Here is a 26,192-nt window from a genome sequence, read left to right on the forward strand (position 1 = left end):
TGAAAGCCACGTAAGGTATTCTTTAAAGTAATTAAGTTTTTGTAAGTGTACCACTTTAACGCCAATAGACTCTCTTTTTACAGCTGTTTTGCCACCTACTAAATTCCTGGTTTGCAGTAAATCCTTAAGTGTTCCAGGAGAACACATCACACTAGTCAACATCCCTTTGCCAATACCCTAGAGAGCAGGGGAAGATTTCACTTTTTGACTGGGGACTGTCGCTTGGTTCAAGTTGTGCTGGTCTTTCAGGCTGAAGGGATGTAATGGAGCAGATGTTACATGGGACAATGTGCAGGAAAAAGACAGGGCTGTGATTTGTTTTGACACAGTTCTAAGGTCTTTTCAGGATTCTCTGATACTTGCCTTTTTTCAGTTCAATTACCAGAACAGCATGGATTTGGAAAACCATAGATTTGGGGCAGTCTTCTTCTGGCACTGGCAATGTGCAGAAGAGAGAAAAAAGAAGAGTGGTTTGGAGAATTGCTTTGTCTTGTATTCTGAAATATGCCACTCCAATATGACCAAAGTGTTTACTCCATCTCAGTGGATTCCTCTTCAGAAATACAATATAACCCAAAAATTTAATATATACAAGTTACAGCCATAAAACCAACCATTTTAATTGAAGCCATTAAAAAAACAAATGTGAGGCAATATAAATGATAGAACTATACTTAAGGAGAAATAGCTAGCACTTTCTGAAAAGCTTTAAAACAGCAACAAACACTTTACAAAAGATTTGAAGGAAGAGAATAAAATTTCCAAACTACAGGTATTGTATAAAGGTAACATTAACAATTATCTTATAAAATACAGCAATAGAGACAAAATGGATACTCAAGCTCATTTGAAACTAGGCCTTCTGGGGTCTTGGTTAAAATGTGTGTTCAAAAACTATTTTAAACAAGGACTAAATACTTCATATTTTAAATGTACAGGTCCCTGGCATAAACATAGCACTATACACATCTTCCAATAAGCAGTAATTACAAGTTCCTTTAACCATGCGTGGTGTCGTCTTCTACAAAGTCTTTGGCCATTTCTGCTGTGATCACATCAATATGACTGACCTGGAGGAACAAAGAAGCATTCAGTTATTACAGCACCTCCTGCAGAATAAGACAGACATTGCTGAAGGCTCCAGGACTCAGCAACAGGTCTATGACAGATTTATAATTCTCCTGAAAGAATGTGACATGGGACACCTGCAGGTATTTAAATTCTCTTTCAAAAATGAGAGAACTTTTTACAGAAGGCTGCACCATAACTAGAAATTCATCAGCTGAAGTGAGTCTGACTCACTTTTAACTCTTGCTACGTCTCAAATGCAGAACTTTTCCTTATTACGGTGTTTACTGAGAGGCCTGTCCTCCTACTTACCTTGTTTCTGAATTTTACACCATAGAACTTGTCAGCCGACTCAAGCAGTTCCGGCCTGAAAGTTGTTGTAATAAACTGAGCATGTTCAGCTAGTTCCATAATCATATCTAAAACAGAACACAAAAATTCTTTATTAATGCAGTATTTTCAGTCAAGTTAGACAGACGAGAATAGCAAACTCTTTGCTTTATTCAAAATGAGGCTTTGGTTAATGAAAGAAAACCCCCACAAATCAAGAAAGTATCTATACCAGTTTTATTTCCCACATAATACATGCAAGTATTCTCATTAATTCCAGTATGAACTCTTACAACTCCAGCCACTCAGCAAACCTAGTATGGTTTTAAACTGTGATGAAAAACAGCATAAGCACTTTTCCATTAATGTTTAAAATCAAACTAGACTTCAAAACAGGACTGTTTTTCAACACACTGAAGTGCAGTAAGAAGACCTTTTAAATGCAGTAACAAAACAGAGCTTCTATGTAAAACCAAGTTCATGAAAACATCTCCAAACACACACTGGACTTCTCAAAAATGTACTTTTATGATTAAAAGCTTTATTCTTAAACATCAGGGATGAGAAGACAAGCTATTACCTTCAACCACAACAAAGATTATAAAAGGCAGACAAGTACCTGACACAGCTTTCCTATGCTGGGCATCCAAGGCTTGGTCGATTTCATCAAACAAATAAAATGGAGCTGGATCACATTTCTGGATGGCAAATATTAGGGCCAGGGCCACTAAAGATTTCTGTCCACCTGAAAGTTGCTGCATTTCTCTCATTTCACCCTGCTTCCCTGTGAATGATACCTAAGGAAACAATGCAACAGCAAGACAATTTCAAAACACTAACCCACAGCATCATTTGCTATTAAACAAACAGGATCAACTAAATGCTGCCTTTTAAAAATACAGTTAAAAGACAACCTAAACAAACATTCAAAGGACTGAAAAACAAGTATTTTTCTTTACCCTTATGCCAACTCCAGTGAACTGATCTACAGATGGAACACTGCTCTGAGATCCAGATCCCCTTTCGCTCTCAGCGCTGCCTTCACCTTCATCCTGGGACTGACTGCCCTCCACATCTCCTTTCTTCATCACTAACGTGGCCTTGCCACCAGGTACTAACTTCTGGAATACTTCACTGAAATTTTTTGACACCTGAAAAAGAAACAGTCAATAAACCTACTCATTTTTACAGAGTGAAATGAAAAGCAGTCAAGTGTTTTTGCATAAATACAAAAAGTATCTGATTCAAAGAAGAGATCCATGTTCTTAAGCAGAAGTGAGAAATGTATGTGGTACAATAAGCTTGGCTTAAAACAAGAGCTAAAACAACTGGTTTTGTAGTATGAGAATTTTCAAAATTTTTTTCAAGAAAATGGACAATTAAAACAGAATTGTAGCAAAAATAAGATTTATTTAGTAACCTTCCGTTAAGCAAAAAACCTTTAAAGAGAACAATTCACACACTTTGTAGTTAAGATTCTCTGTTAACATTAGAATTACTTTCACTAAATCTGGAGAAGGGATTTGGTGCAGTTTTTTGCCACAGTTCTTAGAAAGGGATGTACATGGTACACAGGAACTCACTTGACAGAAGTGTTTAAGAGGTTTAAAGCAAAGCTAGAGTTGTACTGGAGATGGGCACATATTGAAGACGGTAGCTTTATTTAAAAAAAAACCAAACCCACAAGCCTTAATTATGTGACACTACCTTCTATTAGTATAGATTTATTTAGTTATCCTCTTCTCATATTGGTGCTACACCATGGGACAACTTGAATGATTTCAGCACCAGTGTCTTTACAATTGTTCCCATTTTGTTACCTGTTTGAAAGTCAGCTGAATAGCCTCATATTTCCTGAGCTCAAGGACATTCATCAGCTCCATGATGGATTTGTAGCCCCTGTCCAGCTCCTCTTGCCTTTTTATCAATTTTTCCTTCTGCTCTGAGAAATTCACAAACTGATCTAAAGCTTTTTTATTAACATGGCTGTATTTCTTCAGTTCAGTATTGCACTGCTCCAGCTTGCGGAATAGCTGTAAACGGAAAACATTAACACATCAAAGTGACTTGCAATTCTAGCCACATTTGACACTCAAGATGCAGGTGACACTAAAGTTTCAGGTCATAAAACATGAAACCAAGCACACTACTTACCTGCTTTAAACTTAAAGTCTGATACTTCTCAAAAGCCTCCTGCGGAAGCGAACCCAACTCTCGTATTTTCTTCATGCATTCCTCTTTCTTCTTGAGAAGCATGCCTTGCCTGTTGGTCATTTTTTCAAGTTCTTTTGTGTCATGGTTAATGGCATCCATATGTTCCTTTTCCATGTTCTTCCAGCGTTCCATACTCTTCTGAAGTTCTTTAATTCCTGCTTCTGTTTTGTCAATAGAGTTATCCAGATCTGCAATATTGAGCAAGAGTACAAAACCCAAAGCTGTAAGTTTTACATGCCTGCATAAGATCAACAATTATCCAATTAAGTACTTAGAAACAAAGAGATAGACTAAAGAAGATCTATTAAGGGACAGAGGTTAAATTTCAGGAAAAAGGCTGGAAATCCCTCTCTTTTCTTCCCCATGAGTATACAGCTTTAAAAAACCCAAACAAATGTACTACAGTCATATTGTTCAAGTCTAGAAAGAGAAGCAAAGGAAGTTTCAAGCCATACAGATGTGATAGCCTATTTGACAGAAGCTGAGCTTTAAATGGGTTAGACAAAATTCAGGAACAATTATACAGGATCTTGCTTGTAGGACAGTTGCCTCTCAAGTACTACGCCCTCAAACCCATTGCCACCAACACAAATTAATTACATTATGGTCTATTTCTAAATCAAATATGGTAAGTGTGAACTTTCAAAACCCTGGAGATGTTTCTTTCATTTCAAAACATGATGTTACCAACCATCTGACCGTGCCAGTGTATCCTTCACTCGTTTGTTGATAGCCTCAAGTTCTGATGTTGTGGCAGTAAGGACTGTGCCACCTTCTGTTTCTCGAAGCTCATTCAGCTCCTATGGGATAAATAAATGCCACCAAGCCTCACATGAATGGAAACATATAAGCCAGACAAACAAGCAATCTTCTGCTACTCTACATATAACTTCATATAACTACATATAACTATCATATACATATACTACTCAATATTTTCATGAGGTTCTAGAGAATAGTTAGATTTTCAAACAAATCTGACATTATGATAGTCCTGTTGATACACAGGCTGTGTATTTACCGTAGCTTTCGTCAAAAACTTACTGTGTTAAAATTCAAATGAACACTTAGTTTATACACAGGGAAACAAACCCCACCACTGATAATGCACTGTAACAAATGAGTATTTATGATTTAATACATGTTAGCCCTAGAAATAAACCAATCACAGACTGTAAAAGTACATTTAAAAGAAAATCCTTACTTGTTCCACTTGGTCTAAGCGTTTTCTCAGATTCTCATTGAGATATGTTTCAACTCTTGTGATAATGCCTTCTAATTTAATCCTCTCATTCAAAAGCTGTCTGTTTTCCTGAAGAAAGTACAGAAGTATATTAGCTGCCTTGCCTGACTAGGACTATTTTGTTATTAAAAAAAAATTAATACAACAACAACATAAAAACCCCTCTTTACACAACTCTGTATTAAAAGATCACAATTGTTCAGACTGTTCCTCTAATTTTAACTGACAGAAAAAACAAAATTAAAAGGTGTCTAGTGTAAAAGTCAACTGTACAGATCAATGAGTTTATTAATCTTTATTTGTATCTGAACCCAATTCTTAAACCCAGAAATGGCTTAGAGAGCATATTTAAGAAGCAGGATTTTTCTAGCAACATGTGTATCAATCAAAACCTTAGTTTTGTCTCACCTACCCCGCACTTAAAGGAATTGTTTTCCTTTTTCATACTGTGCATCCTCCCTTCAGATGATATCTATTTGTATTTTTGTTGGAAAGTCAATAGCAAGAGCAAGAAAATGGTGATGATTCTATCACAAATAGCCTTAATTCTCACAAAATCACTGGCAAAATTCACCCAGTGTTTGAAAAAAACTTGCAAATGAGAGAACTTTAAATACACCTACCTACTACTGATGAAGCACTAATTTAGTGACACCATATTCATAAGTGACTTCTCATACAAAATGACAAAAGTTTATTGCTAAGAAAGGTACCACATTTAATGGCAAGACATTTTCATTTCCTTACCTGCTGCAGTTGTCGAATTTCATCATTAAGAGCATCCACACGTTTCTGATCTTCAAGACTGAGCTGAGACAACAAATCTGTCCCCAGTTCTGCTTTTAATGATTCTCTAGTTGACTCCATAGCATGTAAACTTGCCTCCAGGCTCTGCAAGCTACGTTGCTGTGGGACAGATATGAGACAGAATCACTCCTCAAAGCAATCTGTAAATTTATAATGAATGTCGCCTATTCACATCAACACATTTTTGTGACATATTTCTAGTTATCTCTTCATATTTCATGTTACGATGTTAACCAGAAAGGAATGCAAGTTTATCAGTAACATTAATGAAACAATTAAAATAAACCAAGTAACAGCTTTCAATATCCCCATACCAACCTTAGGCATAAATGTCTTTTCAGACTGTTGCCTCTTCTCCTTCAGCATTTTCATCTCTGACAAAATACTGTCTCGAGAGGCTTTGAATTTTCTCTGCTGTGTTTCAATTTGCTGCATTTGGTTCATTAGCTGGTCAATCTCATTATTAATCCATACTGTGGGCTAAGGAAAATTCTGTCCTTGTTTTAAAAACCATTTTATTATTACTAGTACCTTTAATTTTTTCTATGCAACACATTCATCTTTCATCAAAACAGGAAACAAACCAAAACTCCACCAAACTGTAACAATCACTTGTAGAGAAAAAAACCAGTCAAATGCCACAGATAATATGTAACAGGCCAGTCTCCGGTTTTCCGTCTATTACTGTAAATACAAAACAAAAACTTTGTCATCACACAACCTTCCCCATTAACAACAAAAGGATATTTTCAATGTTTCTACGTAAGTTTTCATTGAGCTTTGCTTCGAGTTCTCCAAGCTCCTCTTCTGCTTTTCTAACATCCTTTTGCAGTTCAAGCCGAGACTTCCTGGTGTCGTAATAACCTCCTGTCAAAGCACCTCGATGGCTGACCTGATCACCTGGGGGCAGAACAGAGTGAGATATAAACTGCACACTACACGCTTGCCTAAGTCCAGCACAGTTTCTACAGCACAGCTCAGCAGAAGTTTCTGTTAACAGAACATTTCAACTAAGCTACAAAAGCACTGAATGTACCAGCAATCACGTATGTTTACAGTAATTAGGAAAATGTTTATTTCTGTATTCAATTTCAGCACTATTCCCTTTCTCAAGATCATCACAGGCTGCTAGGATCTCCTTTAAGCTTTGACTTATTTTTGTTTGCTTTTAATTAACTTCTGAAACCATGCAGCTTGAAGGAAAAAAAATATATTAAGGGAAAAATGCAAATGCCTAGCACTATCAGTATGAAAGAAAATCTCAAGCCTTCTATGAGGAAATAAATGGATGAAGTAATTAGCAGCTTCTGTGGCTTGTAGAGTATGCTGATACTGAAAAATTAATAATTTCCTCCTCACACACCCTTAGAAATTGTTTCAGATAGACTTTAAGACACAAAAAACCAATAAGCCTGCAGAGAATCTGCCCTCTTTAAAACAGGCAATTAACAAGATTACTTTTTTTTTAGTATACATTTATTTAGAGAGGCATTTATAGATTATTTCAGAGAACATAAGATGTAAACATATCTGTTGCACAAAAGAATTCACATTGCCTTTATAAGGAATTAAGGCCACTGATTCACACCCTAAACTGGTTTGAGCTTGGGAAAACATCATAAACGCTCCAGAAAAACAAATGCCTGTTAAATTGGATAAAAAAAATGGATGAGTGCAAACCTAATCTGCTTTGTAACTGTCAGGATGGAGATACATTGCTACTAACACTTAGATCATAAGAAAATTCCATAACTTGTCAAGAAATCCTGTATTTTAAGCACTGTACTTAACCAAGTGCAACCTTGTACATATATCTCAGTCATGTACACTACTATTTTTAATAATCTTATTTCGACAATGCTAAACAGACCATGTTTAATGAGCCCCGTGTTCCCAGGGATCCTTTTTTTCCAATAAACAACTTATAAAATTGTAGTATTTACCTTCCAGAGTGATACAATCCATTGTGAAAGCTCTGGCCAGCTGGGTAGACACTTCCATGCTACGACAAATTAAAGTCTTCCCAAAAACATGTTTGAAAGCTTTATCAAATCTTGGATTGTATCTCAGTTTACTGATCATAGGAATAGCATCCTGAAGTGACAGAATTACAATAAAGCAATTTAAGTAATTCTTGAGTATCAGGTTACAGTAAAACTCTACTTATTAGTATTGCCTTTTTATTTGTAAGTGCAGTTAATAAAGAGTAGATACCTTGCAGGAAGTTGTTTTTCTATAACATAGTTTTTTTATGTTCAGAAGTATACATTAGAAGTAGCATTTAACTGCAGACAAACAGAAAAGCAAGTGGTGGGCAATAAGCAATGCACACAGTTCAAAACACAAGGCTTTATAGTTATGAAGCAGAGGTTGGTTCAAAAGTAATGCTAACTCACATTAGTCTCAGGATAAGCAGTATCTCTAACATCCAGCTTGTTCAGAGGGAGGAAAGTGACTTCTCCAGGAAGGTTCATTTTGTTAAATTCCATTAGGATCTTTGTACTGACCTCATCAGAATCCACAATGTGATAAAACAACCTGATCAACAAGCCAAACAAGTAGGCAAAATTTTACTAGGCTAAAAGGACAAACATATTTGTATACAGACACCATTAAATAACACATCACCATAAAGCTGCATTGCATTTCCAATTCCATGCCTTAGAAAAAGCAGGTGGATATTCTTTTCACTTTGGTTAAAACAGGATCAGCCAACAACTTTACATTCCCCTGTCCAGCCGGGAGCAGCTCAATATGTGCACAGTGCCACTGTGTCCAAACCTCTGTCCTGCATTTACATTTCACAACATTCAGCCCCCCCAGCATGGATCTCCCGAGTTTGCCTCTGCTGCCTCTGTACAGCACACACAGACACCACATGCACCCATCTCCCTGTGCACTAGGAGGACTGGCAGCAGAGGGACTGAAATAAGCAATTTTTCCTTTGCAAGTTGAACTACAGCTTGCTTGTTACAGCTTTTTCCAAACTATAGGGCACAATAGGATTCAGAGAGAACTGTGAAGTGCTTGGAAGAGACACCCTTGTTCACACTGATACAAGTTGCAGAAGAGACTGCATTTCCAATTGTAGTGGCTCAACACTTCTATGACGACACTTTGCAAGATCATGTCACCTCTGTCCTCTTTCCTGCTCTTATGCCACTACCTACACTTCATTAGAACAAGAACTTTTACGACTACTCATGAGTTAGAACAGTGACTGTTCCCACAAAAAGATAATTTGAATTAATATGAAGTGTTAGATGTTGCAGCAAGTGGTGGATCATCCAACAGGCACTTACTTCTTCTAGAAAACATTTTATACAGACTCATATAATACTCAACATATTTTCAGATAACTTTTAAACAGCAGTTTTTGACAGTTCAGAGATTATTCTTAACCATGAGATTTTCTACTTCAAGTGAAATAATTCGTACTATTATTGAAATATCAGCCTTGCTTACTCTAGAATTCTCCACACTGGAAGATGTCCAGTGTGCTGTCCATTTTATTCAATATAATTCAATCCCACCACGAATCCCCCTGGCAAGGATCAGGAGTTGAGGGTCTGAGGCCTTTTTTATTGTTTTTTCTTTTTTTTTCCTCTCTGGTTTTAAGTTTTTTTAGACAAAGTCAGGAGCAGTTAGAATTAATATTTAAATAGACAGAAATCTTCTTAGTTCCTTTACAAAGGAATAGCAGTTTGATCATGCTATGTAGAAGGTACTTTGACAAAAAAAGGCAAGACATCAAATTCAAAAGAATAAAACTTTAGTAGCAGCATGCAACAACAACCAAATAGTGACACTGCACTAAACAGCACATAATTACCTGTTCCCTGCAGTGACTTCAACACAGGTGTAGAATGCTGGTTCACACTCGAAGTTATTCATCACGATCCCATGGTAGCCATTCAGGACATGCTGGTTTATGCCTTTGCGACGGAAGTGCTCCAGAACTTTGTTTATGCTGTCTATACCATTCAGAATGGCCTGTTAAAATACAGCTATTTACTGTATTGCAGTTAAAATCTGTGGGCATAATATTCATCCTAGCTTTAACGTTGGGATAGGTATAGCCTCCTTTTTTGCCAAAGTCCTGTCAATTAACCTACAGCTCTAATAGAAAATACCTAAATAAGAGTCTATCACTTTTCAGTTTTGTTTGGGGTTTTTTTAATCAAAAAGATATCACAGGAAGTTTTCAAAATATTCAATTTCTGCCTAATCTCCTCACATCAACTACCCTGACCTTACAAAACTCATTTTCAAGTAGGTCTAGAGTGATAAATATTTGAAAAATTCAGCCCAGAATATGATTTGTCCATCTTAATTATGACAGAAAGACCATAATTTAAATAATGACTATCCTATCTTTCATATAAACTGACTTGTCCTTTAAGAATGAGTCCACAAGGCATTATCAACAGTGAGGTTCTTACCTTCCCTGTTGCTGCTCTGAGAAGCTGCTGTTTCTTTTCTAGATCCTCCCTCTTTGCAGCAAGAGCTTGTTGTTCTGCATTCTCTTCTCTCCATAGATAACTACAGAACAAAACCAATAAAATTTTGTAAGTGTGAATGCAATCTGAAGGTTTTATTATTATTCTCTTAAAGACTGCTAATCTAATGGGAAGGCAAAGTGCAGAAGTTCATACATGGCCATATTTAAACAACATACCTACATGCCATGTTAACAACTACACAGTTGGGGTCCTTCATATTAAGTGAGATTGAGACATATTTCAATGAATTACTAACTTTCTTTCACTCTGCAGTTCATCCTTTTTATTTTTCACTTCATAGTATTTTCTGTCCAATTCTTCAACACGAGCCTTCACTTCATTAAGATCCTGGTCCAGTTTCTAACACAAAGAAAAGAACAGTATGAAACTATAGCTCTCTATATTTTAAAAAAAAAATCTTCATTTTATTCAATACTGAACTACTAACAATTCAGGAAATTCCTATAAACATTTTTAACCAGCTTACAATAAACTGCAAAAGCACGAAGAATAAAGACAGCTTTGTAAAGAAGCACTAACAAGGTGTAGGTGCCACACGGACGGCCAGGCAGGCACTGAGTTCAACTGTGCCTCCGGGCATTAAAGTGAAATGGATCCCTGTAAGTCACAGTAAGAACTGGAATCAAAACAGCAACTAACATATGTATAACTTCTGTGTAATCATCCTCTGAAATGACATTTGTGATAAGTACAACTAATCTTGTGTACCATGTCAACCTGCTATTAGTCAAAAGCCTTAGCCTGCTCTCCAGCAATACTAGACTTTCAAGACAGCTGCTGTCAACAGTGCGCTGTTTAAGCCAATGCACACACATCCCCCTTTGCTCACTTAACACCTGCCATGTTCAAAGCAGCTCAGGGCTAGTACTCGATAGGGTTTATGTATTTATGTGTGTACAAGGAGTAACTGTGTTCTAAAAACACAGCCAGCTCATCCAAACTAACCTTGCATGCTCTCAATCACATTCATGCAAGACACTTTCTCTCTGAACAACAAAAAGCTACACAACTCTTCACACAGGCATAAATCAACCTTCCTTGAGGAGGAAAAGGACACCAAGACATGTTTACAGAAAGGAATCAAAATCCACAACAAATTTAACCCTTCAATTCTACAGAATTACCACTGAGCAATACACTACAATTGCAGTCAGCCAGTGGTAAATGTTATTTTCTTCATTCACCAACTCAGAGAATGCCAACTTTGGGATTCTCTGAGTTGGGTCCCAATAAGCAGTACTTTAGCAGAACACCATCATCTTCGTACAGCTACACTCCCACACAGTGTAAGACTGACCCTCAATTTCAGTAGGTATATTACACAAAGACCAAGAACACCATCAGCACTGGCTCTGTATGTTCTCTCAACATAAAAGCAGGATTTTCACAGCAGGAGCTCCTAGCAGGAATGCTATCTTTGGAGTATTTTTCTGTATTTGCACTGTAAGAGCTGTTTCTGAATGGAAATTAAAATCTAAGTTATGCAGGTAACAGATTAATCTTCTAATATGCCTAGGGATGTAAATTCTAAGCAGCTGCAGCCACCGGTACAAGGGTGCAGTGCCTCCTTCATCGTCAAAAAGATCCTGTTGCTTGGAAAAATGAGAGAAGTGAAAACAACCAACACAGACTTCTATAAGAATGTAACAAATTGTTTTCTGTGACATGGCTACATTCAACGTAGACAGGAGAAAGGCAGATAGAAGCCTCTTCCTGACAACTCAGGCCAAACACATGGGGGAAAGTACCAGAAGGCAAAGCCAACACACAGAGTGAAGACAGTGCAATGCTGAAGGAGTTTCAAGTTTATCTGCAGATGTTTTCAATAAGCATTTTTCAAAGACCACATCCAACCAGAAAGTCACATCTTCCTTACAGGCATTAAAATCTGACTGTCCAAAATTGAGCATTTAACCCTTCTCTCAAAAAGGCTGAGAATAAGCTAAAAACTTACACTGTACTGTTCCAAGTTTTTCTCTTTGTTTGCCTCTGTATCCTCTAAATCCTTGTGTATAGCTGCAATCTGCCGCTTCTTGTCATTGATGGCTTGATCTAAAGACTTCAGTTCTTTCTTTATCCACTTATCCCTTTCCTCTTTGGAAGTAAACTGGCTCCCTCGACCTTGCTTTGCATAAAGATCTGTTCTTTCTTGTGTAGCCTGTGCAAGTCTGTTTTGAGAAGGGAAAGACATGATGGATTATAAAGAAATCTTGACTTTATTAAGAGCAAACATTAAGAATTACTATTAGAATTTTTAAGAACTGTCAAACCAGGCTCTAAAGTTAGAGCACCAAATCAGTAACAAAAAAGAAAAGAACCATGTTATAAACAATAACATCACCCACAAGAAGCCGTTACGTTTAGAAAATTGTTTTGCCAAATACTGTTCCCACCCCAACAATAAAGCAGGCTTTTTACAGACCATGTCCAAGTGCATGCAGCTACCCCAATGTCAAGCAACAAGTGCAAGTTTTTGTTAACTGCAGATGGATAGCATTGATCAAATTTGCACAGAATGCCACAGACCTAGCAATTCCCCTCTCTTCTTTTTCTTTTACGCTGTTAAATTTTGGCTCTGTTTCTGCCAACTCTTTCTGCTTCTCCTCGATTTTCTCAAGAAGTTTTTGCCTCTCTTTTAGCAGTCTTTTCTGAAAATCAAGCAAAGCAGTATTTAAAGTTAGTATTTAATTTAACAAACCTTAAAAACAGTGATAGGCTCCAGTCTAAAACCAAAACTTCAGTGTACATGAACACCTCCTTGGGCCAAGGACATTTTAAGACTTCACTGGTGTTACGTACCCTTTGCTCACTGTTGCCAGCTAATTCATCCTGCAGATCTTTAGCCTTCAGCTCTAATTTTGTCCTCTGTTTAATCTGCTCCTGTCTTTCAGCACTAAGTTGCTCTTTCTCTTCTTTCATTGCAGAAATCTTTGTCTTCAGTTCTCGAACTTGCCGTTCTATTTCCTATGCAAATTTAAGTATGCAGTATCTTAAACACTGAATGAACTTTTCACTGTTTATCAAAACTTACAAGATCTACATTCTGTAGATCACAACACACTAGATGTGTGAAAAACTCCAAGTTTCCAAAGAGGATGAAAGTATGCAATAGAATTTAATATAGATACCATCAGCTCTCATCCTCTCCCTCCCCACCTCCTCCAAAAAATCCCCACAACCACAAAGCAAAACGCACATCTGGAGAGCCCTTTTAAAAGTATTTTTACCTCCATTTTATCTCTAGCATCTTGCTGTGCATCTCTCAGCTGCCTCGATTTTTCTCCACTTGTCTCTCGTTTAGCAGAAAGCTGTATGGAAATATCACCATTAGCTTAAGTAGCCAGATTCAGCTTTAGTAGTGGTTCCAGAAAGAAAATAATTTATTTAGTGAAGAACAGTGATGCTGAGGAGTACATACAGCACAGGTAGTTTGGTGTGCAGCTGTAGATTGCTGCAGATTAAGCTCTGGGTGGTGGAAGCCACAGGCAAGAGAACTAATGAGTGCACATAAAAACCCAGTTTCCTTTGCTGGAGTCCCTCGTCAAAGGCACCAGCTTGAGCTGTTCTTTTGTTATTCAGTTATTGCACCAAGATTAAATTATTGTAAGGATTGAGATATGTGAGACTCTGCCATGGCAAACCTGGTCTGACTGTGAGTGTGGTGCAGGGAGTCAAGCTTGTGCTGGGAAGGGGGTTCAGTCCCAGCTCATGTGGAGCGGTTCTGACTGCCAGAGCGGCTCCTGGATGGCTGCACAGGAAAGTTTCCTTAACACTGTCAGGAATTCTACCAGAGATCACAAGGAGATGGTGGCAAAAACAAACCAACAACTCATTACATTTTGTACTAGCCAAGGTATTTTACCTCATCAAGCTTAGCTCGGGTTTCATTAAGTTCCTGATTATAAATGGTGTATTCTAATGCTCTCCTCATTTTATCCCATTTCTGGTACTGTGCCAGCTCCTCTTTCTCCTCTTCTAAAGTATGCAGTCGCTCTTCAATGTATTTCAACAACTCATTGATCTTCTCTCGCTTGCCCTCTTTAGAAAACATGACAAGAGTGAAATTCAGTTAAACACTGTCTTATAATCCCCCATCTTCACAGCCCCTGAATCTACTCCAGTGATTCAGAATTTGTCAACACACACACCCCATGTCCTGAAGCTCTCCAAAACAACATCCCAACAGCAGAACTGTTGATACTTATTATGTAAGGCAACACAAGCACGTACCCTCTTGGCTCACACACTTAATACAGACTGCACAACATGAACTTGAGTGTTTGCACAGCAGCAGGTATCCTGATTTTCGGATCACTGCCAGCTGATCACTCATATCTTCTGAACAGTAAATTTATCTCTATTAGCTTAGCTAAAAGGTTTTATTACTAAAAGAAAGTAACTTTTGAGATATTGGAAATTCAAGGAAGAAATATGACAAGCTCTGCATTGTTTAATATACCACAAATAACATCCATCTAGCTTTACTGAAAAAGCCTGAAGTTTTAGAGTTAATTGAATTACTGTGGCATAAAGCAATAAATTCTTAAAGTTTACCTGTTTCTTTCATCAGTGAAATACTCTCCTCTTTACGTTCATCATACACTCTGGTACCAGCTACTTCTCTCAGTAACTTCAGTCTTTGAGAGTCAGGAGCTGTGGCCATCTGGTTGATCTGAAAATTCAAGGTCTGTGATTTCAATAACACAGCTAACCACAACAGAGCAAAGACTGCACTCTTCTGCTCTGCCTGCTTGGCTGAGGTTTTGGCAGGAAGATTCAGATATAAACCATACACTACACTGCTTTCCTTTTGAGACAATTACTTCAGGACAGCAAGTATTCTGCTTGTAATGAAATTTGTTGCTTTTTAAATGTTACCATTTGTTACTAAAACCCAGGCTACAAGTACTATGTACACTGAAGAAATCATAAACCACTCAAAATTACGTTTCGAGAAACTCAAGCTTTGGCTTTTAAGTCCTGGTGCTAAATCACATAGTTTAAATGCCTCCATAAAACCACTAAAATGCAGGGGTTATAAATCTTAGAATATTCACATCATGAAACACTCATTAATATGACATCAAATCAGTCATACAATTACACCCAACACAAAACTCACTTCCTTTCAATAGAATTTCAGTGGCTGCATGCTTTTCTAAGAAGGTAACTGTTTCTAATTTGTCTTATATTAAAACCAGTATGTGTATTTTGGCTGTTCAGTAGCATGCACCAATCCCCACTACGAGTGACTTTCCAGACCAAGCTGTTTCCTTCAAATAGACACATTCAACTTCATAGGAAAATTTATCCTGATAAACATCTGGCAGACTGTACTACGGGTTAGCATTCCTGACATCAAGTCTTCTCCTGCATTCCTCTCCAAGTACACCTTCCAGTAACCTTTGGAGGTGACAGTTCCCAGCATCCTGATGATCCATCCCGTGAGCCATTACAAGTAGTCTGTGCTTTGTCTGCAGATGTGGGTGTCCTTTGAAAGCTCTAGAAAGAGCTTGGGTCTTGAAGAGCAGTTAAGACAGCCCATGCCAAGAGCCCTTTTCCTGATGTGTGCTTACTTTTGGTACATTTTCCTTTCATTCTCCCTTGACAGTATTTTCAACCTCTTAAAATTCTCTACCATTACTTTGCTGCCTCATCTACAGGCCCAGAAATCTTTGAATTTACACTGAAATAGTCACAGGAATCAAGTTTGCTTTGTATTTCAGTATATGGAAAAAAACCTGATTGTAAAGATCACCATGATAAAAACCCTCTGCTAAGGATCAACACTTACAGACATGATTTTTTTTCTTAAAATCAACATAAACAACTAAACCAATAATATCTGCTGAAGAAGCATCTACATACAATAACTATTTCATACTGAGACTGATTTAGGTTTTGCTTTACTTCTGAAATAATTGAACGAAGTTTGGCATCCAGGAAACATGATACCCTTGACACTGATTCCCTCTACTTTGTGTAAAAGAACCTTACCTTTCCTTGCTTGACAATATAGTAGGGATTACTGCGAGAAAATCCAGCACTCTCAAGAAGATTCATGACATCATTTTTCCTGAAATGTTATTATGAATCCATTAAAAACATACAGTAAAAGTGAGAACTGTAAAAATGCAGCAAAGTATCACAACTATATACCACACAATATAATCACCATGTGCAACACATGCTCTGTTTGAACTAGCTTCTTCATTTGAAAATGGCTAATTCTAAAATGAAATGAGAGAATAGAAATGGAAAATATCTAAAATACTGTTGAATTGGAAAGAGTTCATGAAATATGCACCTTAAAGCACAGAGGAGGGAAATACAGGCAAACATATCACAAGGAATGATATAAAACCACTGAGAGTGTGGTAACACTTTTATTTCAAAAAAAACCTGGAAGAAATACTAGGCAGTTAAACACCACACCAAAGGGTAGATTAAACTGCAAATTCAAAGTCTGCTGTCTATTGCACAAGGACTGATGTTCCAGCTGTCAAACTACTGGCACTCAGTACTACACAACAGAAATAAATTATTCCATGCTAGGGATGTGAGTGTGCTGCGTTTGCCCACAGAATTTTGCAGAAATACTACTGTTCTCATTCAGATAAGGAAAAGAAGTACCTACGTCACCATTTTCTTGTCCAAGAAATATTGGTCCTTCTTGGCTCCAATGACTCTGCGAAGTGAGACTTCCTCTTTATCAATCTTAAAAGAACAAAACCCAGTAAATACCCACACCTTCTGCAAGCAGCTGTAACTAACCCAGAAAGTTTACAGCACTTTTTATCAGAAATTACTCATAAGCAGTACCATGCTAAGACTGAGCTCACTTGACTCTGAAATGACAATCTCTGTCCACAACAGCTCACTGAACTTACCGGTAACCTGTTGTCGGAGTTGTCAAATATAATCTCCACAAACGCTGAAATAACACGAGGACCTGTACCTTCCTAAGAGAGGAGATATTTTGGTTAGACAGCTGCCACCTTAGGAAAGATTTTGAACTCATTCTTCTCCTCTTTTCCCTGATGGCCCCACTTCCCCTTTCCTTTCAAGGACTGGAGATACAAGAGCATCGACGTAAGACCCAGCACACGTTTTTATTTCTGATAGTCTTGGCTACACATTCACTGGTGTGGATTACCAATATAATGTACTACTGTGCAATAAATTCGCTTTTGCCAGTGGAAACGAATAAAGTTACTTTCAAAATAATTGGCTTAAAATATCCACAGCGCGGCAATTTAACATTATTGTTGTGCCATTCAAATGCATTAGCTTAGTTTCAGTTTTGTTGCTATACACCTTCACTTACATGCAACAAAGCCAGTCTCTGCTCTGGGCGAAGATGACTAAACTCATCACTGAGGACAAATTGAATTGCTGTAATAAAATAGTAAAGAAACAGAAAATTTATTATTTCCTTCAGGGAGCTATGCAACAGTTTCATTAACTCAAAACACACTGGTTTACTGTTGTATAATACAATCATGCTGTTGCTAAAATCTTACAATATTTCTTCATTAAAAACCTTAATCTGCTGGATCTTTATCACTCAACCTGCTGTACAGGGTTTATCCGAAGAAGTCACTGTTGCCACATTACTGGTTCACTGCATAATCATTAACAATGCTGAACAATTAGGGACTCATGAGCTTCCTTCTACAAATACACAGCACACAGGCTAGGCTAAAAATATTGCTAAAATACCTAGCATTAGACAATTCATAAACACAACTGTCACAAAGCCTACTAACACCTTTAATTAGGATCTTTGCTCCTCCATTAATGTTCCCACCCCACAAAATTCTCTTCATAACCTTATATTAAAAGAATGTCTAAGCTGTGCCTAACTGCTACTTAGTAGAATTTAGCCACTAAGGATGTCTAAAACAACTGCAAATATCATAATCATCTTTCACAGAGGGCAACTTTTAGAATCAGTTTCCTCCTGAAAGTCTTAGAAGGCCCTTAGTAAGAGAAGCTGAATTTGAGGGAAAAACATGGATTACGCATTAAACAAGTGCATTGAGATCTGCCTTTCATCACTGTCAAGTAACTTCCAATCTGCCACTCCTGACTGAGAAGGATTATTTGTTAAATAAAGTTCTAGTGAAAATAAGCAAAGAAACCTGGTATCTTCGGCATCCCTCAGCCAGTAAGAAATCCATGCTTACCATAAAAAAAGTTGCTTTTTCCAGATCCATTTCTTCCCACTTAAAATTAAAACACAAAGTAGGACATAAGTTACAGTTGACATAGGTAAACAATGCAATGCACCTTAAACACTACACAAAATATTCAAGAGCAGAACCCAAATATAACACAGCCAAATGAAACCTTCAGGGAATGAGGTGAGCTTGGTAGATGGATCACTCAGTCACTGAGTACAAGACAGTAGCCCTTTGCCCAAACACATTACCTTAACTTACTAACTCCAAAACTATTCCACAGTGAGAGCCACAGTTAAACCAATCCTATTTATTGCCATCTTTCTAGTTCTTATACTGACATTCTGATGGATAAGAACAGTAAACTAAGTCAAATTCTCCTGGCTCCAGAACATTTATCCAGAGGAAACCACTTGCCTCTACACTCAGGCTGACGGTATGAACTTCACACAGCACATTAACCTCCCAATATTTAATTAAGTAATACTTAATACTCCACTTGTCAATCCAGCAGTATTTTCTAAAAAGACTAGAATAAGTACTACTTCTTTATAGAAGAATAAAGGTGGAAGAACACAGCACTACCCCAATATAATCTCAATGTTCATACCACATTGTTTCAGCAAGGCTCAGTGTCTTCTTTTTCAGATCAACACCTACTTACCAGTTTCAAACCCATTTGTCTTCCAGCAGCAATGAACATCCCAGGCTTTTTATCCCTGCCTGCCTACAGGCATCCAGATTCACCTCATTCCAAAAACTACTTGGGATTACTATGATGTCTTAAAAAATAGGCAAAAACTCTCAGTGAAAAGAGATTTTTTAGTGTATTTTTAAAACATTAATACCTGGATAAAGTTTTAGCTCCTGTGCAAATAACATTACTAAGCAAGACATGTATTAATGTCATATGCATGATTTCTTTCCTAGTGCCAGAATTAAATCCTGCCTACTAAGATTTTATGTCCAAAATTGACTGTTTGCTGTTGGGTCAGCAGTCTCAAAAGTTGCTACACAATCACTAAAATCAATGCAAACAAAAAGGCAGGGCCAGGCATCCATAGGCAGAAATAGGTGTGAGAATGGTGGACAACAACATGCTATTAAAATAAGAATTATTCATGAAATTGGACTTCAAAACTTATACTTTTTGACAGTCTACCGTCCAGAAATTTATTCCTTTAAAATTGGAAGAAAGACGATCTTCTTTCTCTGCAGGAGTTTATAGTTGCTGGTGTGCTTATTTATAAAAATGATGACAACAGCACAGACAAAAAGAATAAGAATGTGCAGCTGTCTGTACGTTACAGACAGCTGTACAGAAGTTTCCAAAACAGAAAATACAATCATCAAATGTAACTTGAATATTAAAAACTATAAGGGAGACTAATGTGTATATCACCTGAAATAAAAGTGCAATTTTAACTAGTGATAAAGGCAAGTATCAGAACTTACCAATGACATTGTGTTTGGAGCTGAATGGGTCCACAATGGTTTGGTCCCTGTAGCTTCGAAAGCCCTGAATGATTACCTGGTGAGAAAAGGAAGTTATTTTAACAAATTCTCTCTGTTCTTGAACAGTTTTTCTACTATAAGGTTTGACAGAATATTTCTATCAATTATAATTTAATTTGCTGGCCCTTCCTGCACACACTCAACTTTCCAGCTCAAGATCAGAAACTTACATCAAACTTACCTCCCACCTAAGCATCGATTTAGGGACAGATTTCTGCCCTAGCAAGAGATGCTGGTACTTGTGCAGGCCAAAGCATGGGAAGGAAGCAAGAGAGTTCCAAGAGATTTTTTTGTAACAAGCTGGACAGAAATATGTATTTGCCTCAAGTATCATACACAGGAAAGAAAACTCAGTATACCAAGTACTTATATTTAATTTTTATAATGCAATCTACTTACAGCATGAGAATTTTATTAGCAACTTCTCCAAGCTGTGCAACTGCAGGTTGCAAAAACTGTACTAGACTGCCTATTTCACATGCAACAGTCTCATCTTACTGTGCAGTCTAAAGAGAAACACAAAAAAGCAACCTTGTCTTGGCTCCAATTCACAGCCTAACAAGACAAATAAAAATGTACACAAATAACTTCAAGAGCTACGCAGCAAACAGTCACCTGGAAGCAGCACATTCAACTTCACCTTCTGGCACCCAGCAGCCTGTTGCACTCATCAAAGCAGTGCCGCACGCAGCGCAGCTTTGCTCTGCTCAGTGTGACACAGAACGGCAGCAGCCGCCTGAAGGTCTGACACCAGCACATCTTTCAGCAGGAACACCCCAAACAGGACTGCAGTGACCATTCAATAGCTGTGCTCCTTGCCCAGCTCTTCCCCAGCAGAAACAGGATACAGTAAAACAGTGCCAGTGCTGCACTGACAGCTACAATACACTAAAAATTACCTCTTAAGAGGACACAAAACCAGCTTGCAAGATACTTATCAATATTACTACTGCTGAAGCTTAAGATAGGAAATTACTTAGATTTTTTCTGTCATTCCTTCTCTCACACCTTCAAGTATTGAAGTAGCCCATATTCCAGAATGAGCATAATACTTCTTATTCAAGAAGTACACACAAAACTTCAGGAAAAAGCCTAGAAGTAGTACTGCAAACATTGAAGCAAGCCTTTCCTCACTACTACAAAAGCCTCTACTAAGTGTACACCTCAGCACCTCAAGAAACAACTACCTTCAGAACTGCATTCATATTGTGCCATGTTCTGGTAGTGTTAAACAAACAGTAGGGAAAAAAATCCTGCCCACAAAAAGTGCTGGACAAAAGACTGAGAGAAGAAAATGCCTTTATTTACACCGTCAAGTTTGATCTTCAGTCTTTCTCTCATTATGTGACAGGTCACTATCAAGTATTGTTGGGGAAAACTCCTCTTATGACCTGTTTGTACTAATGGATTAAAACCATCTCACTAATTTTGAATGAAAATGCCATGTCAGACAGCAAATCAAACACTGGAATTTATAAAAAAATGAAATAAAACTTTAAGGTATTAACTAAATTTTAGTCAGAACTCAAGACAGCCCTTCTCTTCTCAGGCACTATGGCTTTCTTGTCAAATTCTCTTTGCAAAATTATTTCATTATTGGAATCTGAAGCTAAGAATACAGGTAGGCAGCAAATTACAAATCCTTGACCATCAAACATCAGACCGAAGCAGGAGCTATTTGGGAAAAGGAACAGCGTTCCAATACAGCTTCCTTCAATATTCTGCCTACCTAAACCTCTTCTGAACTGCAGCTGTCAGTGCTCCCTCTCCTTAGGCCAGATACAGTTTATTTTCTTTCACCACCTGCACTGTATTCAGATCAACTGCACAGGGAGCAATCAAGGATTTCAGGATTTAATGGACCAAACTACAGAAAGTTTAAGGCAATGTATGGACTGAAGAGAAGCCAGGCACTGTGAACACAAACACTCGACCTCCCCTAAAAACCCAGTCTGCCTTATCTGCCAGATGGAGACTTTTGCAGCAAGCTCAGAGGCAGCAGCTGTCAAAGGAAAAGCAGGAACACAATATCTTACTCAGGTCTTTCTTGCCACTCACCCTAGGCCACAGCACTTACGTTCATTCACTTTGATTTAACATATTTAATAAACAATATTTTAAAAAACTCAAACATTTTGGGACACTGCTGCTTCCAAACTTACTAGATTTCAAGGGGGAAGAAATTAAAAAATGGGTAAAAAAAAGTTAGTCTCTACTACTTTTCATTTTTTCACATGATACATAAAGAACATCTGAATTGGATTAATTCATTTACGTGATCCTCATAAGAACCTCGAAGTCTCTACAAAAGGATAAAACCAACCAATTATTATTTCTGGAATATTGCTATAGACACACAAACTTTTACCACCCACACGCTCGGGCACCACGGGAGTGTGATACAGGCAGACTGAACATCATCATCTTCTCCCTTTTCTCCATCTAGAGAAAAGCTTTTCTCTACATGGTTTATCACTTCACCTATCCTACATATTCTGAAACCTCGTGATTTTTTCACTGCCTTTTATCGACTCAGATTAAGACTTAAAGATTTTTCATGTTCAAACTCCAGGAATAACTTCTGGAAAGCAACAAAACAGGGGATACTGATGGACTCAAACTCATTCTCGTTTTTTTTATTCTCACATCCACACATTGTTACACTTTCTTCTATAGCTTCTATAAGAGTATTGCTTACTGACAACCCAAATTTCCTTCTTTTTGTTTTCCTCAAAATTAAACGTTTCCCCTGTTCAGAGTTAATTTGGACTTGCTCTATATATCTCTGTTATAAATTACTTTGTTTTTCACATCTCCACTACTGTTTGCTTCTGAGCAATTCAAATCTGGAGAACAAAAACTCTTATTCAAATTCTTTAGAGCAAGGTGCCCACCTATGATGATTAAGAGTGATTTACAAAAGCACCATCAAAAGGCGTTTGAAACACTGCCCAGTCAGCCAAACAGGAGATGAAAACCTGATATCTATGTAGAACATGCACTTCACCCGCAGGGTGTCAGAAACAGGCCAATTTTGAGTCCACCAGGAAATGAGAATCCTGGTGGGCTTTGTACGAACACACATATGCAGCAACACGAAAGCAGTAATAAAAATCTGTTGCTAAAGCGCCTACAGGGAAACTGCAGAAGTAATATAATGATGACCTTAAAAGCTGTCTGAAAAAGGCATACATCAGGACCTTTTTAACTGAGCACCAGCCTTAGATCGTTTGGCAAGGGTGAAGCATAACAGGTGAAATTATTCATGCCCGGGGGCCTGAGTCAGTACCCCAAAGCAAAGAAGAGACCCCACAACTTGAACAGCTGAAAGATGCCTCTGACAGCTGAGCAGAGCCCTTTGTTTGGGTACGAGCCTTCCGCGGCCAGGACACCAGGGCTGGCGTACAAAGGGGCCCCGCGAACAAGTCTCGGGTCCATGAAAGAGAGTCCCCAGCACCACTTCACACCTGCAATGAATGAAAGAGGAGCAGAGGCGAGAAAGCTCTGCCATCCCAGCCAGCGGTAGGACCTGACCCATGGCCGGGGCGGGGGCGCCTCCCTCAGCCTGGACCTCGATCCGTCCCCCGGAGCAGAAAGGATCGAAGCCTCCGAGGCCACCGCAAGCCCGCCGGCCCCCTGCTGCGGGCCGGGCAGATGTGAAGGTGCAGAGCCCCCAGCCCCGGGGCGGGGCGGGCTGGGCCAACCCCCTCGGCCGGGCCCAGGCCGCACCGCACACTGCGGACGGCGCGAATCCCGCCGGCTCACCTGCTTGATGTACATGTTTGCCTAGGATGGGGTAGGCCCGCCACGCTGTCGTTCAGCCTGCCCTCGCCGTTTCTTTCCGGTCCGAGCGCTCGGCTTGACCGCGGGTCTCCGCCGCCGCCTCCCGCCCCCTCAGCCGCCCCCCGCTTCCCGCACAGGGCCCGCTCTCCCCTCACGCAAACAAAATGGCGGCAGACCCTCCCCGTTCCGCGCTGGTACGAACCATTTAGCGTCACTTGGAGGGAGAACTGAGGAGTAGAAAACGCGCTCTTGTGCCGCCGAAGAAGCGACACCAGATGGAACAGCGGGAATTTCCTTTTCCGATCCTCTCAAGTGCCTCGGTGGTCTTTTGGAGGGCTCTGCCTAGCGGGGAAGGAGGTCACTCTGCCTCCCGGGCGCCGGGATCCCCCCGCGGCCGTGGGAGAAGTGGTTTCTCCCATCGAGGGGCGGATTGGGCGCCAAAGGCAAGTTGAGGCGAGCGGAGCGAGCGGCGGGGCGCGCCTCTAGGGGGCGCTGTCGGGGACGCCCTGAGGGGCCGCTTGCGCGGGAGATCAAATAAAGGCTCGGTCTCAAGTCCCGGCTTCCGTTCGAGGATCTAAAAATAATTTTTAAAAACAAAAACTATAATAAAAAATGGGCATCTGCAGCCTTAGGGCCTGAGCTGACCCGCCCCTTGTCCCAGCGCACCCGCTCCCTCAGCCACTCCCTCCCGGCTGTGTAGGGCCGGGAGCTCCGCATCCACAGGGAAAACGTCTGGGGAAAGCCAAATCTGTGCCCAAACAGCGACGGTGCGAAACATTCTCAGGAAAACAGCTTAGCTGGAGTCCGTGCCCACTCTTTTACCTCGCAGGGCCAGTATCCAGCTCCTCGGAGGAGCTGTCAAACACACAAAAATAAGCAAAATGCTGGGAGAGAAATATTAATTTTCACGTAATCTCTTCCATTTACGGTGATCTCAGGTGGTGTGACAACAGATGGGGTGAAACATGTCAGAGAAAATGCAATTTCCAGTTTGACAGTGCTCCTTCAAAATTACAGCTGTAGCCAGCAGTTCTAGACATGAAATAGAATTCCTCCACTGAGCCTCTTAACACTAATAAAAAGTAGATTTAAACAGAAAGGTCTAGTTTCTACCTCTCCTAGAATAATAGATGGATGAATTACTTCTCCTTCCTAATGGGAAAATCTCCCAAGTCCCAGACATTCTTAAGTGCCATGTAATTAAATGGTTTTACTAACAGCCCTTCAAGAGGCTGTTGTAACAGATTTTACCAGCACCTATAAAGAAATGGTCTATTGTTTCTTCAGAAAACAGGGCTTAAAAAACTAAAGTGTTTGATGGTTGCCCCACAAATCCAAAATGAAAATTTCCTGCCGGTGTTATTTGGATTTTAAATAGCTTGGTTCAATGGGACTGAGGGAAAAAATATTTTCTGTATTTGCATTTTCAAAATCCCTTTCATCTTAGGATTTCAGGGAATTTTAAATCCTCAAATAAGTCTCACAGCATCTTTCTGGGATTAGTTTGTGATACTAAATTTATTCTTCATTGCTTTTTCTGGGGTAAAGTGAGTCAGAGATGCTGGTAGTTCAAATCCCAGATACCTGGCCCATCCAAGGAGACTCCTGGCAGTGGGAAGAAGAGAGTTTAAAGAAAGAAATAAAAGTCAGATTCCCCACTTCTCCTTACAACACAAGTGAACAATCTTGTACCTGGTTAAAAGAATTATTTACATCCATTTTTGTGTTAACAGTATCATGTAAATAAATTATATCCATTTACATGACCTAGATTACACAGATTTCCACGTTCTCAATAAACATGGAATTTTCAAAACCACCTGAAAGCATTCAGGTGGGAGAACACAGAAATATGTTTTGCATTTGCATTTGAGACTCTGTTGGCCCTACACAGCAGGCAGTGCAGTCCAGCCTCTGCTGAGACACTGCAGTGGGGGTTTTGTCCCAACAAAGAGCCAGGATATCTCACTAACAATCTTCTCCTGCTAGAGGTAGATGTGGATAGACCATCCCTGTTTCTCAGGACAGTAACAGGCAAAGAAGTGTTCTTAAGTTGCCAGGTTCTAAAGTTCATTCATCTTTGTTGTCTGCTTTTAGAGGTACAGGATGCCTTGAGTCATGTTTTAGAGATTTCCTTTGTAGTTCAGAAGCTTATTTTCACTTAATCATAGCCTCCCAAAGCAAGGAATTAATCTTCCTGCCCTAAAGAAGGGGTTCAGAGAAACCAGCTGAGGAAAATTTGCCTTTTTTCTTGACTGCTGCGATGACATTGTTGTCCCTGAATGCACCAAGTCGTCCTGAAAACCCTGTGTCAAGCCTAACAACCCACATCTGGTGCTCCAGACAGTTTCCTGTTGATGAGGTGCACCAAGAAGTGCATCACACTAATATGAACAAGCACAAACAAGGACCTGGGATGTCTTTTATCCCCAGGTGTTCATTCTCTCTAGAGGACTTTGGATATACAGCACACTCCAGCAGTTTGAAGAGGGCTTGTGTGCATACAAATGCACACAGACACCACAT

General features: G+C 39.1%; 1 protein-coding gene across 1 annotated transcript; it reads right to left on the bottom strand.

The window, feature by feature from the left end:
- Window positions 1-600: 600 nt before the first annotated feature.
- Window positions 601-23,821, bottom strand: SMC3 (structural maintenance of chromosomes 3). The gene is made up of 29 exons (XM_063405333.1): window positions 23,649-23,821; window positions 19,824-19,899; window positions 18,375-18,413; window positions 17,513-17,580; window positions 17,076-17,147; window positions 16,823-16,902; window positions 16,183-16,261; window positions 14,740-14,857; window positions 14,048-14,223; window positions 13,413-13,493; window positions 12,985-13,149; window positions 12,712-12,833; window positions 12,140-12,353; window positions 10,421-10,524; window positions 10,105-10,204; window positions 9,495-9,655; window positions 8,059-8,200; window positions 7,606-7,756; window positions 6,410-6,562; window positions 5,981-6,132; window positions 5,603-5,761; window positions 4,817-4,924; window positions 4,304-4,412; window positions 3,553-3,800; window positions 3,219-3,431; window positions 2,358-2,549; window positions 2,018-2,195; window positions 1,381-1,487; window positions 601-1,070 (listed from the first exon to the last, which is right to left on the bottom strand). The coding sequence occupies exons 1-29, from the start codon at window positions 23,661-23,663 to the stop codon at window positions 999-1,001; spliced, it is 3,654 nt and encodes a 1,217-aa protein (XP_063261403.1). The 5' UTR covers window positions 23,664-23,821; the 3' UTR covers window positions 601-998.
- Window positions 23,822-26,192: the final 2,371 nt, after the last annotated feature.

This window comes from Prinia subflava, chromosome 9 (assembly GCF_021018805.1).
Source record: "Prinia subflava isolate CZ2003 ecotype Zambia chromosome 9, Cam_Psub_1.2, whole genome shotgun sequence".
NCBI classification, from domain to species: Eukaryota; Metazoa; Chordata; class Aves; order Passeriformes; family Cisticolidae; genus Prinia; species Prinia subflava.

What these genes read in the sequence shown, in the direction of transcription:
- SMC3 (XM_063405333.1), bottom strand. An exon ending in ATATTGTCAAGCAAGGAAAG is followed by an intron (nt 14,858 to 16,182) that starts GTAAGGTTCTTT and finishes TTGAATTTTCAG; the next exon opens with ATCAACCAGATGGCCACAGC. An exon ending in TTCAGCTGACTTTCAAACAG is followed by an intron (nt 2,550 to 3,218) that starts GTAACAAAATGG and finishes TTTCTTTTTCAG; the next exon opens with GTGTCAAAAAATTTCAGTGA.